This window comes from Oncorhynchus masou, chromosome 9 (assembly GCF_036934945.1).
Source record: "Oncorhynchus masou masou isolate Uvic2021 chromosome 9, UVic_Omas_1.1, whole genome shotgun sequence".
Classification (NCBI taxonomy): domain Eukaryota; kingdom Metazoa; phylum Chordata; class Actinopteri; order Salmoniformes; family Salmonidae; genus Oncorhynchus; species Oncorhynchus masou.
The window spans coordinates 24,965,756-24,981,084 of NC_088220.1; the positions used below are offsets into that span (position 1 = coordinate 24,965,756).

At 47.7% G+C, this 15,329-nt stretch overlaps 1 protein-coding gene across 4 annotated transcripts in view; it reads right to left on the reverse strand.

The window, feature by feature from the left end:
* The window catches only part of LOC135545719 (collagen alpha-1(XXIII) chain-like), a 95,010-nt gene that overhangs the window by 24,474 nt on the left and 55,207 nt on the right, over nt 1–15,329 (reverse strand). For 3 of the 4 annotated variants that reach the window (XM_064973533.1, XM_064973531.1, XM_064973530.1), the window contains 9 exons: nt 13,169–13,195; nt 12,974–13,000; nt 12,755–12,808; nt 10,642–10,686; nt 10,520–10,564; nt 10,330–10,407; nt 6,701–6,736; nt 510–554; nt 229–309 (listed from right to left, as the gene is read on the reverse strand). In XM_064973533.1, coding sequence (XP_064829605.1) covers nt 229–309; nt 510–554; nt 6,701–6,736; nt 10,330–10,407; nt 10,520–10,564; nt 10,642–10,686; nt 12,755–12,808; nt 12,974–13,000; nt 13,169–13,195 — 438 coding nt within the window. The remainder of the gene's footprint in view (nt 1–228; nt 310–509; nt 555–6,700; nt 6,737–10,329; nt 10,408–10,519; nt 10,565–10,641; nt 10,687–12,754; nt 12,809–12,973; nt 13,001–13,168; nt 13,196–15,329) is intronic. The other variant, XM_064973532.1, reaches the window with a different exon arrangement.

A 15,329-nucleotide genomic window follows, 5' to 3' on the forward strand; every position in this document is an offset into this window, starting at 1 on the left:
AGACTCAGTGTTGGACTCTAGTATATCTATACTAACCAGTGACCTAGAGAGACTCAGTGTTGGACTATAGTCTATCTATACTAACCACTGACCTAGAGACTCAGTGTTGGACTCTAGTATATCTATACTAACCACTGACCTAGAGACCCATCAGTGTATGACTAGTCTCTCTCTACTAACCACTGACTTAGAGACCCATCAGTGTATGACTAGTCTCTCTCTACTTACCCCTGGCCCAGAGAGACCCATCTCTCCTTTCTCTCCTTTCTCTCCGATTGACCCTGTCTCCCCCATATCTCCCTTCGGACCCTATCAGGAGAGGAGGGTAGAGTTCAAAGGTGAGGGGAGCTTTGATTAACTATGTTCATGATCATCCCAGATAAAAAAATTATTAAATACATCATGTACTGAATGACTGTTCTGTTCAGCGAACATTGGAATGATATGCTGATTTAATGGGATTGTGGGATATTCAAAATGTTGACTGGACATTAGTGTGACTACCATACCTTCTCCCCATCCAGTCCAGACGGTCCAGGCAAGCCTAGCTCTCCCTGGAGTAGGGAGGAAAATAACTTAACTCATCCTCAAGAGTCTTCATTGACTTCCAGTGATTACAACTACAATGCATAGCATTTTACTCCCTCTTTTCCTTCAGAACATCCTCAATTCGTCAGGGCATGGACTCTACAGGGAGTCAAAAGCACTCCACAGGGATACTGGCCCATGTTGATCACAATGCTTCCCACGATTGTGTCAAGTTGGCTGGATGTCCTTTGAGTGGTGGACCATTCTTGATACATACAGGAAACTGTCGAGTGTGAAAAACCCACCAGTGTTGCAATTCTTGACTCAAACTGGCGCGCCTGGCACCTACTACCATACCCCGTTCAAAGGCACTTAAATATTTTGTCTTGCCTATTCACCCTCTGAATGGCACACATACACAATCCTTCATTTACATTGATTGAAGTGGATTTAACAAGTGACATCAATAAGGGACCATAGCTTTCACCTAGTCAGTCTTTGTTAATGAAATAATGTTTTATATACTCAGTATATATTGATAGAATGTATTGTAGCAGGCTGTGGGGTTTCCACGTCACCAAGTTCAATAACAAAACATGCACCAGTAGCACAACTAGAATACAAATGGGGAGTTTATTAGGGATTTTTGTACACTGGGGAACAAGGGAGAATTCACCAATTACTTCACAGTCCACAAGTCGTTCTCCATTCCGTTCTCCAGGGGTAATCCTAAAACTCGGGTCCTCAGCCAATCCGGTTCGAAGGGGAGGTAATCTGGGGAGGTAATCCGACAGTCCAAGGGGAGGTAATCCGACAGTCCAAGGGGAGGTAATCCGACAGTCCAAGGGGAGGTAATCTGACAGTCCAAGGGGAGGTAATCCGACAGTCCAAGGGGAGGTAATCCGGGGAGGTAATCCGACAGTCCAAGGGGAGGTAATCCGACAGTCCAAGGGGAGGTAATCTGACAGTCCAAGGGGAGGTAATCCGACAGTCCAAGGGGAGGTAATCCGGGGAGGTAATCCGGGGAGGTAATCCGACAGTCCAAGGGGAGGTAATCTGACAGTCCAAGGGGAGGTAATCCGACAGTCCAAGGGGAGGTAATCCGGGGAGGTAATCCGACAGTCCAAGGGGAGGTAATCCGACAGTCCAAGGGGAGGTAATCCGACAGTCCAAGGGGAGGTAATCTGACAGTCCAAGTCACAATGTGTAATCTCACAGATATTGTCCTCTCTTCTCCCACTCTTCATAACGCACATTTCACTTTCTCTGTCTCTTTGTGCAGGCCGCTTTCTCTATTAGCCTCTCCTCGTTGGGGCAGGAAGTTGATATAAGGCTTGGGGGTGGAGCCAGCGGGCTGCAAGATATCTCCCCTCAATAACCACTCCCCTCACCTCTCCCTGTCATCTGCTACACCCCCCTCCTCAGTCCAGCTCCCTAGAGCGGACCAATTCCCTAGAGCATCCCTCCTGGAGAGGGCATCGGCATTTCCATGGGCTGCACCTGATCTGTGGACGACAGAGAAAGCAAAGGGCTGTAAGGATAGGAACCAGCGGGTGACCCCGAGCGTTACTGTCCGTATACCGTGAAATCCAAACCAGTGGTGCATGGTCTGTCACAAGGGTGAAGTGCCCTCCCAATAAGTAATACTTCAACGCTTCCAGCGCCGACTTGATCGCGAGACAGTCTTTCTCCACCATTCAATATTTTTGTTCCCACAGCAACAGCTTCCGGGTAATGTACATGACCTGATGTTAGTCACCTTCTTGCAGCTGTGATAGGTCGGCACCCACCCCTGTTTCGGACGCATCAGTCTGTATCACCAGTGGTTTAGAGAAGTTCAGGGTCACCAGCATGGGTCCAGAACACAGTGCTCCCTTTAGGTCCTGGAAGGCTTTTTCAGTCTCCTCGGTCCACGTCACCTGGGCGGGCAGACTGCTCCCGGTCAGATCTGTCAGGGGGCTGGCAAGGGAGGCAAAGTGGGGAATAAATCTCTGGTAGTAACTAGTCAACCCCACAAATGTGTGTACCTGCTTCTTGGTGAGGGGGTGGGGCCAGTCCCGAATCACCTGCACCTTCTTCACCTGGGGTTAGACAAATCCCTCTCCCGATCGTATAACCCAGGTACTCAGCTTCCCGCAGGCCAAGCCAACATTTCTTTAGGTTCGCTGTTAGCCCTACCTCCCGTAAGGCCCGTAATACCACGCTCACCTGGTTTAAATGAGCCTCCCACTCGCTCCCATGGATCACAATATCGTCAATGTATGTCACGGCGTACTCCCGATGGGGTCAGAGAACCCGGTTCATCAACCTCTGGAAGATGGCCGGGGCCCCGTGCAGCCCAAAGGGCAGCTTCTTGTAATGGAACAGTCCATCCGGGGTGGCAAAAGCAGTTTTCTCCTGTGCCTCGGGAGTTAAGGGTACCTGCCCATAACCCTTCATCAGGTCGAGCATGCGGATTAATCGGGCGGTCCCTAGCCGTTCGATTAATTCATCAAAACCTTTCTAAAATCATTACAGAACGGAATGGTGCCGTCTGGTTTCGGCACCAACAGTATGGGGTTGCACCACTCACTATTCGATTATATCAGCTTCCAACATTGTTTTTACCTTGGTCCTGACAGCCTCTCTCCTCTCCTTCCTGTAGGCGGTAGGGTCTCAACTTCACCTTTTTCCCGGGTTTGGTGATGATGCTGTGCCAGATCGGTGTGTCCTGGTTCACTGGAGAACACATCCAGGTTTCTGCCGTCCAAATCCCTCAGCTCCTGCTTCTGGGCTTGGCTCAGCTGCTCCCCCATTGGCACCTCCGCCGGCTCGGTCTCTGTGGTAGCCTTCTTCGGGGAAATAGAGTATTCCATTTATTTCGCAAATTCACATGGTAAAGCTGGGTCAGATGCCTACGTCCTGGCTGTCTGACCCTATATTTAACTTCACCCACCTTCCCAATGACTTCGTGTGGCCCATTCCATTGGGCCAAAAGCTTACATTCTGAGGTGGGGACCAATATCAACACTTTGTCGCCACAGGGTTGCCAGCCGATCTCTCATGTCACCTATGTGCTCCACCAAGGTTCGGCGGGGCAACGGTTGCAGTTCCCAAGCTCCTTTAGCCACGTCCAGCAGTCCTCGGGGTTGTCTCCCGTACAGGAGTTCGAAGGGAGAGAATCCTGTTGAAGCTTGGGGCACTTCTCAAATCGAAAACATCAGGTAGGATAGCAGCTGGTCCCAATTCTTTCCGTCAGCCTCCATCACCTTTTTTATCATCTACTTCGGGGTTCAATTGAATCTTTCCATCAACCCATCGGTCTAAGGGTGAAACACTGAGGTGTGCAACTGGATTATTTTCATTAGCTTGCATAGATCCTTCATGATTTGTGACATGAACGGGGTGCCCTGGTTGGTCAATAACTCGTCGGGGATGCCTACCTGAGAGAACAGCATGACCAACTCATGTGCGTTTCACTTGGTGGCCATGGGGCACAGGGGAATGGCTTCCGGGTACCTGGTGGTATAATCCAGAATCACTAGTGCACTCGGTTGCTCTTGGGTAGAGGTCCCACCAGGTCCATTGCGATCCTGCTGAAAGGGACTGAAATAATAGGGAGGGGAATTAAGGGACTGTGAAACGTGGTTTTGTTGGCACTCCAGGCAACTGCGGCAGTATTCTTCCACTGCTCTCTTCACCCCTGGCCAGTAAAATCGTGCCTTGATCCTGTCTAAGGTCTTCTCCACCCTTAGGTGAGCCCCAAGAAGGTGGGAGTGCGCCAACTGCAGGAGAGACATACAAAGGGACGGGGCACCAACAACAACTCCAGACATTCGTCATTCTTCTTCACGGCCTGATATAGCAACTTCTTCTTTATAGAAAAATGGGGGTAGGTTATTTGACTTACCCCTCCACTGGCTTTCCGTCTACCGTGGTTACCTGCTGGAGAGCGCTGGCCAAGTTGGGATCCTTCAGGTAGAGAGACGAGCTCTGACGCCACCTCATGGTCCATTGGGAACATGTCTTCCAGACTCACCACCTCTCCCTCCAGTCTGGCTTCAGTGTCCCCCTCTTTGAGGGGTTTGGTTGATGCCTGGGGGTTCACATCCTGGAATTCACACATCCGGTCATTCCGCCTTCTGGCGTCTCTCCCACCTCTCCGGGTTCCAACTCCCTTCTGGTTCTCTAGATTCCTCACGTCTCCAGACATACTGGTCCACAGTTGGCGGACCATTGGGAAATTCCTCCCGATAAGGACCAGCACAGTCAGGTTTGGGATGACTCCCACTGGTCCCGTGTGTTTTCCCTTTGTGGTCTGTAAGTGGAGGAGTGTGGTAGGGTAGTCCTTGGTCTCACCGTGTATGCACGTGATGGCCACGGTCTCCGCCAGGTTTGGGAACTGGGCGATGTCAGGTCGGATCACCATACTCCCAGAGTCCACAAGTGCCGTGGTGTCCTTTCCATTGGCTCTTACCGGGGTGACAGGGGAAGGATCACTCTCCATAGTCCAGCGTGCCATCAGCAAGCCGCAGGGCCGCCCGTTGGCTACCTCACTGGTTGAGGCCGAAGGCATTGGGACATCGCCACTTAAGCCGTTCCAGGCGATGTGTCCCAGCTCGCCACACTCATAGCATTTCCTGCTGTCCAAGAAGGGGCGTCATCTCACGGAGCTGCGTGTTGTTGTTCCTCCATCCTTGGCCGGTGTCCCGGCGTGGTCCTCCCATCCTTTTTAGCTCCTTCGGGTGAGTGGAGTGTTCCTCCTTCCGTGCTTGTCCACTGTGCAGGACCTCCAAAGCTACCTGTTGTCCTTCCACCAGTTGATCTGTGCTCTGCAGGTTAGTTTGGCTGGCTAACCTTTTAGCTTTGAACGGGAGAGAGTGTATACATTTATCTATGACCACTTTCTCGATGGTCGTGAGCGTCAGTGGCTCAGCAGCCAGCCTAATTAGATCAAGCATTTGTGATCGGTGGGATGCTGTAAGATCATATGCCCAATCATGGAATCTTTATGCCCTACTAATCAGGGTGTAACCATACCGGTGCAGGATCTCCTTTTTCAGCACCTTGTAATGCATCGCCTGGTCAACCTGATAGGTCTTCTGTGCCGTGCCTGACAAGAAGGGTGTTAAGAGGCTGGCCCATTGGTCATGGGGCCATTTATCCCTAGCCGCCGTCCTCTCGAAGGCATGCCTCAATGTTGTCAGCCTCTGTCAGCTTTAGTATAAACCTACTGGGTTTGGGACAAGAGACTGCTGCGCCTGCCACTATGCCAGTTTGGGCAGCTGTCAGCTGACTGAGTTCAGCTCGCAGGAGAGCGGTCTGCTGTTCATCCAGCAGCTCCCAGTGCACAGCCTGCTGTGCTATGTTCGCCTCCACCATTGTGCTCTGTGTCTGTTTAGTTATTGAGCTTGGTTTGGGTTGCCCGCATTCTCCACCATATGTAGCAGGCGTGGGGTTTCCACATCACCAAGTTCAATAACAAAACATGCACCAGTCACACAACTAGAATTCAAATGGGGAGTTTATTATGGATTTTGGTACACTGGGGAATAAGGGGGAATTCACCAATTACTTCACAGTCCACAAGCCGTTCTCGTTGTCCATTCCGTTCTCCAGGGGTAATCCTAGAACTCTGGGCCTCAGCCAATCCAGTTTGGTATACAAGGGGGGTAATCCGACAGTCCAAGTCACAAGGGTAATCTCATAGATCTTGTCCTCTCTTCTCCCACTCTTCATAACACAGGTTTTCTCTCCTTTCTCTGCCTCCTTGTGCAGGCTGCTTCCTCTTTTATCCCAAAGCACTCTCTGGCTTAATGGTTCACACACAGCCTTGCCTCGTTGGGGCAGGAAGTCCAACAAAGGCTATGGAGTGGAGCCAGTGGGCTGCAAGATATCTCCCCTCAATAACCACTCCCCTCCCCTCCCCTCACCTCTCCCTGCCGCCTGCCACAGTATATTGATAGAACGGATATTGATAGAATGGAAATTCATAGATTGGATATTGATATAATGGATATTGATAGAATGGAAATTCATAGATTGGATATTCATAGAATGGATATTGATAGAATGGATATTGATAGAATGGAAATTCATAGAATGGATATTGATAGAATGGATATTGATAGAATGGATTATAGAAACTAATAGAAGAGATGGCATGTGTATAGTTAGATAAATAAGACCTTACCTTTCCACCTGGGGACCCTGGTAATCCTGGTGGGCCCTAGAAAGGGACAGACAGAGAGAGAGAGAAAAATATAGAGAAAGATATGGATATATATATATATATATATATATATATATATATATATATATATATATATATATATATATATAGAGAGAGAGAGAGAGAGAGAGAGAAAGATATATGTATAGAGAGAGAGGTTACACGAAATACAAAGCATCAGTTCAATTAAATGTGTCACAGCGTTCAGCAAAAACAGGAACATTGTCGATTTCACAATATGACCCTGTCAGTAAACAAACAGATCATTATTTTCCTCTCCTCTCTCTTATTTTCCTCTCTTATTCTCCTCGCTGATGAGGACCATCTTCGTTATGGATGCTTTGATGAAAATATGGCCATATTCAGGCAGGGCATGCAGTTGGCAAAACACAATACCCTGGCATTGTATCACACAACATGGATGGTATAATTAACCCCGGAGTTAGGACGGTTGAACTCTCAGAGAAGGACTTTGGAGGCTTGGGCAAACAATCGGGAATATATTAATCAACCAACCAAATTTACAAAAAAAGGATCCAAACATTTCAAAGGTCCCTGTATACATGGCACTCAAGGGTACTGAAAGCACCTCCTTCTTCAAACAGCTAGGCTTCCCACGACAGATGAAACAGAGCAGTACCTATCCAATTGCTTTGCCCTAGTTTTTGTCAGGCCCTCAATCTGGAGGCCACGCACTGCAAGCCTGTGTAAGTGGCCGAGACTGCCAAATATCAGCACCACCAGCTAGCACCTACACCTGAGGCTGTCCAAGCGTGCCACGAGGGGTTGGTATTTAAGCAGCTTCTCGACAAAGGCCTGCTCCGTGTATCCGTCAAATGAGCCCCTCCCCCTGGCCTCCCCCTCAACAACAATATCTGGCATATTGGGCACACAGGAAAACACATCATCATCAACATCAAACCAGGTCATGCCTAGCATTGTACAAATCCTTGTAAGAACAGCAGCCTTTCCCAACATGGGCAATTTACTCCATTACATTTGACTCATGTAGAATACAAAATGGGTCATTGGTTTATAGGGTACCAGAGTGCTAGATTATATTTTATTGGTAGAACTTGCAGCCTCGCCTTAATATTAAAGGTGAGAATATCCTCGCCAATGGCAGCATTTTGGCACATGGAACAGGAGAAAGAGTGGTCAGCACAGCCAGAGCAACGAGTTTCCCCTGGAGCCTCAGGCTGGTCCAGTGTTGCTATAGCTGCATCCGTCTGAATGGAGTGTTGTCCTGGATGTAGGATGAGATGTTCCATCGTGGGTGACAGAAGCCTGCACAACAACACTGCAATCTGGCACAACTACATCAGAGGCAGTCACTGGTTGAGTTTACATATCAGTCCATGTCCACCTGACCTTCACTCCAGTCCTGTTGCACAGGTCGTTGAGGTCTGGCCAGTCTGACTAGACTCCAAAGCCCGCAGCATGAATGTCCAATTTTCCATTGGCCAACCGTGTGCAAAGCTGTCATCAAGGCAAAGGGTGGCTACTTTGAAGAATCTCAAATATAAAATATATTTGGATTTGTATCAGACTTTTTTGGTTACCACATGATTCCATATGTGTTATTTCATAGTTTTGATGTCTTCACTATTATTCTACAAAGTAGAAAATAGTAAAAAATAACGAAAAGCCCTTGAAAGAATAGCTGTGTCTAAACTTTTGACTGGTACTGTATATGTTTAATGACGAGAGTAAACTCTGACTGGTTTATTCATTAGCGTAAATGTTGGGGGCTTAACTATCAGTTTTATATTTGTACCAGCGGTTACCTTTGCTGCATCTTTCATAGAACACTGCACATGTCGTGTCTTTCCCTTCCTGTCCAGACCATTGAAATTAGTCATCATGATACTCATTGAAGCACTAACACACAGCCGTTATATTGACTTAGCTTAGGATGTAGGGAAACAAAGCACTGACCCGGAAATAGAGAGATACATATGTACACACACACACACACACACACACACACACACACACACACACACACACACACACACACACACACACACACACACACACACACACACACACACACACACACACACACACACACACACACACACACACACACACACACACACACACACACACCAAATACCTCCACCCACCAGCAGTAAACCTAAAACAGCCCCATACACGTTGCATCATGCCTCCTGGTCCCCTCCGCCACAAAGCAGCGGTTGTGTGTACTCTCTGGAGCATGTAAACTGAGGTAGATAGGTTTCAGAGCACTGATCAGATCTCAGGTCCATGTTGTAACCAGCTCATCTGAATGGGCCTACTCTAGACCTGGTCTCCAGGGACCCATGTATATAGTGGGTTTTTAATCAGAACCACATGCCATTGAAGAGATAGGGATGTGTTATTAGCATGTAGCATGGGGCCCTGCATGACGGAGTGAAATGTCTCTCTGTATGAAGAGGAGAGCTTTGTGTCTAGAATGTGAAAGGAGTTAAAAGACCCCCTGCCCCCTTCTCTCTTTACTATGTGTCCCGACTGGATTGAGCCATAAAATGTAAACAGGGTATTATATCATTCAAATTTCAAACCACCACATACCAGGGTTAATTTCAAGCCGCATATCCTATGAGGCAACAATAACACAATGCAATGGAGGATGTTTTGATTCTGCATGATTAAAAACGTCACTTCAGGCTATGTAAAATCAGATATTGTGTTGCAGCTGGAAGGTATTTATGGTGGCTTAGTGTTGCGTCCTGTACAGACGAAGGACCTTACTGTGATCACACTACTCCCAGAAGAACACTATGAACTACACTCATAGTATATTTGAGATTTAAAATGGCTTCTAATGTTTGTAATTTACACTTTGAAACTTCAGACTTGACTTTCCCTTACGATAAATGTATCAAACCCTAAGCAAAATGTCCATTAATTATAATCCCCATTTCCTGTTTCTGCATAATAATTTTCCTGCTGTAGCAAACTGGCTCAAATACATCATGAGCTGACAGTGGATGGTAGCGGGAGACTTTGGTTACATGTATCTGGTTAATAGAGGGAGTTAGTTGTGGTGACAGAGTAATGACATTAATATGTCTGATGTCAGGGCTGTGGGATAGAGTTTCCTCCTTACACAAACACACAGAAACAAACAGGGGGTATTCACACAGGTCTATGAAGCTACATGTGTACACTCACGTGTGTGTGTGTGTTTGTGTGCACGTGTAATGTATGTGTATGGGGGGGGGCTCACTCACTTGTATGACTGTATATGCCTATGTCTAAGTTTCAGTCACAGATCACATCATCTACCACACCATGCAGTGACAGTGGATTACCCTGACACTGATGGTCTGGATGGCCTGTCAGGGAGGAACAGCAGCACGTTAAGTCTGTCTGAATATACCCCAGGAGGAGAGTTGCAAAATTCAACTTTCCCAGAATTCACAGGGCTTCCAGAAATCCTTCCAACTGTGATTTTCAGAAAACCAGGGAATGCTGGGAATGCTAACTGAATTTTGCAAGCCTATCTAGGAGAGTCTATGGACTGGACCTTCAAATACACACCAGGTATATTGTCTACATCTCTGACTGGGAGGACTCACCTGGAAGGCTTCTAGCAGCTTCCCATTGAAGTCAATGACCTCAGTAGAGCCTGGAACCCCTTTCTCACCAGGGTAACCCTGAGAGGAGAGGAACAGAGAGAGGGGGGACTTAGAAGCATACAATAATAACATGAGAAGTTAGGTGACAGTTAACTGATCTTTAGTGGGTTAATAGGCTGTGTATATCTACCATGTCTCCCTGGGCTCCTTGCTCTCCGATATCTCCTTTGTCTCCCTACAAAATACACACAAACCCAAATGTATTGTCTGTGTCACAAGAAACAATCTTTATTGTATCTAGAGGTCTCATACCTTAAACCCAGGGAGTCCGTCCATGCCCCTCTCACCAGCCGGGCCCTGTTCACACAGGGGCATAGGGGTTAGAAAGCCACTTCACAGTAAGAGATGTGACTATATCCTAAACTGTAGGAGGATTGCCTGTCATAGTCAACTCGTTCTGTCGTGGTATAATGTCAGCTGAAAGGGGAAGTGGTGAAGGACAACGCCAGAGGAACAGAGAGGGATTATCACCATAGAACAGGCCTGTAGTAGACATGTGTTACAGGCTGTAGAGAGGCCAGACTGTTCCCGATAACAACTTCAGTAACCACAAACATCAGCTCATTTCGACTCACTGCCAGACAGCTATGCGTCCCAGGAGTGGGTTCACACATACTTCATGTTGCGCCCTGTAGCTGATAGAGAGGCCAAGTGGCTGGCAGCTGGGGTTTCTGCAATATTAAAATACCCTATGACATCACTGGGCCAGGAGAGAGGGGTTAGGACTGGCTAGAGGCTGGCAGGACCTCGGACCAGAGAGAAGAGAGAGATGGTGAGAGAAAAAGAGGGAGAGATGAAGGGAGTACAAATGAGAGAGAAAGCTATGTGTTTGATGTATTTCTGAAGAATCATGCTGCCCACCCAAGACCTGTTAAGAGCGATAAACTCCAGAAAGAAACAAGTGAAGAAGGTGGAAAGAAAGAGAGTGAGATATGAGAGGCAGGGACGGTCGGAAAGAGAGAGCGATATGAGAGGCAGGGACGGCCAGAAAGAGAGATATGAGATACAGGGACGGCCGGAAAAAGAGATATGATATGCAGGGACGGCCGGAAAGAGAGATATGAGAGGCAGGGACGGCCGGAAAGAGAGAGATATGAGAGGCAGGGACGGCCGGAAAGAGAGAGCGATATGAGAGGCAGGGATGGCCAGAAAGAGAGAGAGATATGAGATGCAGGGACGGACGGAAAAAGAGATATGAGATGCAGGGACGGCCGGAAAGAGAGAGATATGAGAGGCAGGGACGGCCGGAAAGAGAGAGCGATATGAGATGCAGGGACGGCCGGAAAGAGAGATATGAAGAGACAGGAATGGACAGAAAGAGAGAGATATGAGAGACAGGGACGGACAGAAAGAGAGAGAGAGATATGAGAGACAGGGACGGCCAGAAAGAGAGAGAGATATGAGAGGCAGGGACGGCCAGAAAGAGAGAGAGATATGAGATGCAGGGACGGCCGGAAAAAGAGATATGATATGCAGGGACGGCCGGAAAGAGAGATATGAGACGCAGGGACGGCCGGAAAGAGAGAGCGATATGAGAGGCAGGGACGGCCAGAAAGAGAGAGATATGAGATACAGGGACGGCCGGAAAAAGAGATATGATATGCAGGGACGGCCGGAAAGAGAGAGATATGAGAGGCAGGGACAGCCAGAAAGAGAGTGAGATATGAGAGGCAGAGACGGCCAGAAAGAGAGAGATATGAGATGCAGAGACGGCCAGAAAGAGAGAGAGATATGAGAGGCAGGGACAGCCAGAAAGAGAGTGAGATATGAGAGGCAGAGACGGCCAGAAAGAGAGAGAGATATGAGATGCAGAGACGGCCAGAAAGAGAGAGAGATATGAGATGCAGGGACGGCCGGAAAGAGAGAAAGATATGAGATGCAGGGACGGCCAGAAAGAGAGAGAGATATGAGCGGCAGAGACGGCCAGAAAGAGAGAGAGATATGAGAGGCAGGGACAGACAGAAAGAGAGAGAGATATGAGAGGCAGGGACAGACAGAAAGAGAGAGAGATATGAGAGGCAGGGACAGACAGAAAGAGAGAGATATGAGAAGCAGGGACAGACAGAAAGAGAGAGAGATATGAGAGGCAGGGACAGACAGAAAGAGAGAGAGATATGAGAAGCAGGGAGAGACAGAAAGAGAGAGAGATATGAGAGGCAGGGACAGACAGAAAGAGAGATTATATGAGAGGCAGGGACAGACAGAAAGAGAGAGAGATATGAGCGGCAGGGACAGACAGAAAGAAGATATGAGAGGCAGGGACAGACGTAAAGAGAGAGATGAGATAACAACAGAAGTAATTGAGAGGCAGGGACGGCGGAAAGAGAGAGAAGATAATAAACAAACCAAAACAAAGGCAAATCACCTTTGACCCTGGGGGTCCCTGTGGTCCTGCGTATCCTGCTTCACCATCTTCACCCTGAGAGTGCACAGGGGTCAACAAAGGTCAATACTCCAGCGTCTACCTCATTGCATACATAGGCATCTATGCAGGTATAAACTTCACGCACTTAAAGTGTGCTTTATATATGCTTATATGTGTATCACTATGCTATGTAGTGTGAGTAGGAACTTGGAGACTTACTGGCTTTCCAGGTGAACCTGCTTGGCCCTGTGAATGACAGAGATGTAATTGGTGTATCTTCTCCAAACTGTAACTGCTAGTGCACAAAACTAAATAACACGACTCTAGGTACAGTACTATATAACATGCTTGTGTAGTAGTAAAACAGTCAAAAACACAGAGAAACATTAAAATGTGTATAACAATCAGACTCACCTCCATACCATCACGACCAGGGAAACCCTGTGGAGAGCAGAGCAGAAAACACACTTCAGGATTGCCATAGATATTGTGTATTCTGAGGAATAACCACTAGAGGGCAGTGCTCTATCAACCTACAGAGAGTTATGGTTAGGTGCCTGCTATCATGCTATGTACAGTATGTTGAGCTGTTTTTGGCTCCATCTACCCAGAGCCATATACACTGAGTGCACAAAACATTAGGAACACCTGCTCTTTCCTTCACATAAACTGACCAGGTGAACCCAGGTGAAAGCTCTGATCCCGTATTGATGTCACTGGTTAAATTGACTTCAACATGTGGCTCAGTTGATAGAGCACGCCGCTTGCAACGCCCGGGATCGTGGTTTGATTCCCATGGGGGACCAGTATGGAAAAAAATAAAAATAATGATGTGCTCACTATTGTCAGTCGCTCTGGATAAGAGTGACTGTTAAATAACTGTACCTCTGTTTAAAATGAACTGTGACGTACATGGGCATAACGAGCCTCTTTCTCTATCGGTAGACATTATATTACTTCATACCCCATCAAACACAGAATGTCTTTGAAATGATTGTCTGGAACCCAGTGGTGATTACAATGAATCCGTTAAATAAAGCTGTTGATTGTGTGCATGTGTTTGTGTTTGTGAGTGTGTGTGTGTGTTTTGTGTGTGTGTGTGTGTTTGTGTGTCCGTGTGTTTGTGAGTGTTTGTTTGTATTTGTGTGTTTACCATTTGTGTGTGTGTGTTTGTTTGTGTGTTTGTGTTTGTGTGTTTGTGTCCGTTTGTGTGTTTGTGAATGTGTGTTTGTTGTGTGTTCCAGGTGGATGTATTGTATGCTTGGTGTGTGTTGCTTGGTGTGTTCAACCATGTGTGTTGAAGTCTTCCATATAGAGGCAGGACAAGAGAGAACCAGGTGTGTTGAAGTCCTCCATAGAGAGGAAGGACAAGAGAGAACCAGGTGTGTTGAAGTTCTCCATGGAGAGGCAGGACAGAGATAACCAGGTGTGTTGAAGTCCTCCATAGAGGGCAGGACAAGAGAGAACCAGGTGTGTTGAAGTCCTCCATAGAGAGGCAGGACAAGAGAGAACCAGGTGTGTTAAGTCCTCCATAGAGAGGCAGGACAAGAGAGAACCAGGTGTGTTGAAGTCCTCCATGGAGAGCCACAGGGGTCCAGGTTAGGAGAGTTGGCATTGGGGATGTTGTGTAATGCAGCCCTCAGACAGACAGACAGTCAGGTCTCTCAGCTCTTTCAGGTCCTGCTCAGCTCTCTGTGGTCTGACAGGTCTCTCAGGTCTCTTCTCCAAACTGTAACTGCTAGTCTCTCAGGTCTCTCAATCAGACTCTCAGGTCAGTCTATCAGGTCTCTCAGGTCTAGTAAAACAGCTCAAAAACACAGCATTAAAAGGTCTCTCAGCTCACCTCCATACCATCTCAGGTCTCCAGGTCTCTCAGGTCACATCAGGATTCCATCTCTAGCTCTTCTGAGGTCTAACCAGGTCTCTCAGGCTCTCTCAGCTCTCAGGTCTCTCAGGTTCTCTCAGGTCTCTGCAGGTCTCATGCTATGTACAGGTCTTGAGCTCTTTTCTCAGCTCCAGGTCTCTCAGCTCTATCACTCTCAGGTCTCTCAGGTCTCTCAGGTCTCAAAACTCTCTCAGGTCTCCTGCTCTTTCTGGTCTCTCAGCTCTCAGGTCTCAGGTCTCTCAGGTCTCTCAGGTCTCTCAGCTCTCAGGTCTCTCAGCTCTCTCAGGTCTCCATTGATGTCACTGGTTAAATTGACTTCAACATGTCTCAGTTGATAGAGCAGGTCTCTCAGGATCGTGGTTTCAGATTCCAGGTCTCCAGGTCTCTCTCTCAGGTCTCTGAGTCTCAGGTCTCTCAGGTCTCTCAGCTCTGGATAAGAGTGTCTCTCAGGTCTCTCAGGTCTCTGTTTAAAATGAACTCTCTCAGGGTCTCTCAGCCTCTTTCTCTCTCTCTCAGGTCTCTCAGGTCTCTCAGGTCTCCAGGTCTCACAGAATGTCTCTGAAATCTCTCAGGTCTCTCAGTGGTGATCTACAGCTCTCCAGGTCTAAATAAAGCTGTTGGTCTCTCATGTGTTTCTCAGGTCTGAGGTCTCTCAGGTGTCAGTGTCTCTCAGGTCTCTCAGGTCTCTCA